General features: G+C 33.4%; 1 protein-coding gene across 2 annotated transcripts in view; it reads left to right on the forward strand.

Moving 5' to 3' along the window:
- The window catches only part of LOC103147786 (cadherin-like protein 26), a 9,166-nt gene extending 7,240 nt beyond the window's left edge, over nt 1–1,926 (forward strand). For both annotated transcript variants that reach the window (XM_007566293.2, XM_007566295.1), the window contains exons 15-16: nt 46–132; nt 305–1,926. In XM_007566293.2, the coding sequence (XP_007566355.1) occupies nt 46–132; nt 305–562 (345 nt within the window). In that variant the 3' untranslated portion in view covers nt 563–1,926. The remainder of the gene's footprint in view (nt 1–45; nt 133–304) is intronic.
- The last annotated feature ends 475 nt before the right edge of the window (nt 1,927–2,401 follow it).

Genomic DNA, 2,401 nt, shown 5'->3' on the forward strand with positions numbered 1-2,401 from the left:
TATGTCTGGAAGATTGATTAACTGTTTACGTGTTTTATATTCAAGTCTTTCCGTGAGCGCTGGGATATATCTACTCAGGCTCCGTCTTCAGGCATGGGGATCAGATGTCAGATGGGAACATTAAAGAAAGGGGTACTGTATCATATTTCTATACACTTAGAATTTTATCATTCATAAGTGTCTTACATTTTTAAGACATTTTTAAATCTAAATGATTTTATATAATTGTATACAAAATACATTTTCATCAATTATCTATTGTATTTTGCACTTAAAATGACAAAACTCCTTTCATATTTTATAGACCCTTATGGAACAGACTCGTGAAAATCTACTATTCATAGCCCTCACAAATCTGCTGCAAAAACGTGAGGCACCAGGCGAGGAACTTGGTGATTATGAACCCACTGTGTATGATGATGAGGGAGACTTGGCAAAAGACTTTGAACTTGATGCCATTTCCAACCCTGAAGATCCCTTCGACCCAGAACTGGATTCCAGGTTTTTACCCCTTGCATCCGTCTGTTTACCTGACTTGTTTGCCCAAAGCACAAAAATGTAAGACTGACCAGAATGGTTGAGCAAAGGAGGGCTACTTCTTGTGTTGTGTTTAATGTTTAGCTTTCCTGCACCTTTCAAGCGATCTTGAAAGATGCCAAAGCCGACTTCATTTTGTTTTAACATTTAATAGTTCCAAACAATTTTTTGCCAAAAAGATGGACTGCTGTTAAAAAACTGACAATGAGATTTTCTTTGTATAAAGAGACAAGTTATAGAAAGCAAACTTGATTACCAGTACAAAGTATCAAAATAACAAGATATAGCTCAAGTTTTAAGTCTCTTTGTTGGCCAGAATTTAAATGTGATTAATTTGAAGAGCAAAGGAAATAACTATTTTTATGTACCATTTTCAAGAGTCCTTAAAATATACTTGGCACCACTTCATTATTTTTCTGATAATGTAACTTTCAAAAATATTGCACAGATTAGGAGTTTGGGTGTTGTATTTTGCACAAAAAACACTGTTTAAAAAACCCCATAAAGAACATAAATACTTGTTTTTTGGCACTGAAGAACCTTTCTACTTGACTGAACGACATTTGTGGTGCTTCATTGCCTTGATAAAATGATAAGTCACACACAACCAATAGCTGAGAGCCCAGACCCTCTGCAAGAGGCAAATAGTGTAGAACAAGGGACTGGTTTTTACCAGGCAACCATCTTAATTTCCACCTTGAATTAAGGAAACAAAATAAGAAGTTGAAGCCAAATTACTAATTTTTCCAAAACTCTACAATGCTTTAACTACTGTGTACGGTAAATGTGCCTGATTACTCTCTAAATTAAAAACGATCTGTTTCTTTGTAGGAATCTTGAGAGAGTTATCTTAATAATCTATACAAATAAATGACAAGCAGATTTTAAAGGCACAAATCAAGGGACATTTTACTTCAAACTAAGTCACTCTTACCTTTCTTTGTTTCTTTCTTTCATATATGGATTAATATTGATCAGAATTACTAGATTGTACTCTGTAATTTGTTTTAATAGAATGCAAGGATTTTGTATGTGTATATGTTGTACTGTATAGATTTCTCTTTGACATGGATGGATTGCCCATGACTTGATGTAACTAGATTCATTTGGAATGAATGCATGATTGGATTGACATTTTTTGTAAAGTGCTTTGAAATGAATTGTGAATTGATGATATACAAATAAACTGAAAAGAAGATTTATATATAGCAGTGCATAAATCAGTTATGTTTAATTCCACTGTGAATGACTTGCAACTTGCAAGAAATCACTTAAGAAAAAAGATGTTACTGACATTAAACCTATTTTTTTCATTAGATGGTTATAGGAGACACACATAGAAGTTACATGAGACACATTATATATATCAATAAAAGAATACTAACTTAATATTTGTTTCTTCCCAAGCCAGTATCTTGTTATGAGTGAAAGAGTTTCACTAACACTTTTTTTTCTCTTTATCTGGAGAAAAAATTGATGAAAATCTTTCATAGTCTGGAAAGACGCTCGTGGCTTTAACGTGCTTTTCTGTATGTTTGCTCAAATCATTCCCTTTTGTTGTAGCCTGTTCTTTCCTATCAGAATATTCATCATGAGAAGAAGCAGGATCACTATGTCAAACTATCAGTAGAATGGGACAGCAGTACATATGAATGGTAAAAGTAAGATTTCATTCATGACAATGTTGGTATCTTGCTTCTAGTTTTGCCTAAAGGAAAATAAATGCTAATTTATCAAAGACAAGCACATCGTCATGTTAACTTTTGTAATTGTACCACAACTTTTGCCTGCAGGAAGTTTAACTTCCTAGGTGAATTGATTGTTTATTTCAAAGCATTCAGCATGCCCATGCTCAGCAATGATA

This window comes from Poecilia formosa, unplaced genomic scaffold (genome assembly GCF_000485575.1).
Source record: "Poecilia formosa unplaced genomic scaffold, Poecilia_formosa-5.1.2 Scaffold190, whole genome shotgun sequence".
Classification (NCBI taxonomy): Eukaryota; Metazoa; Chordata; class Actinopteri; order Cyprinodontiformes; family Poeciliidae; genus Poecilia; species Poecilia formosa.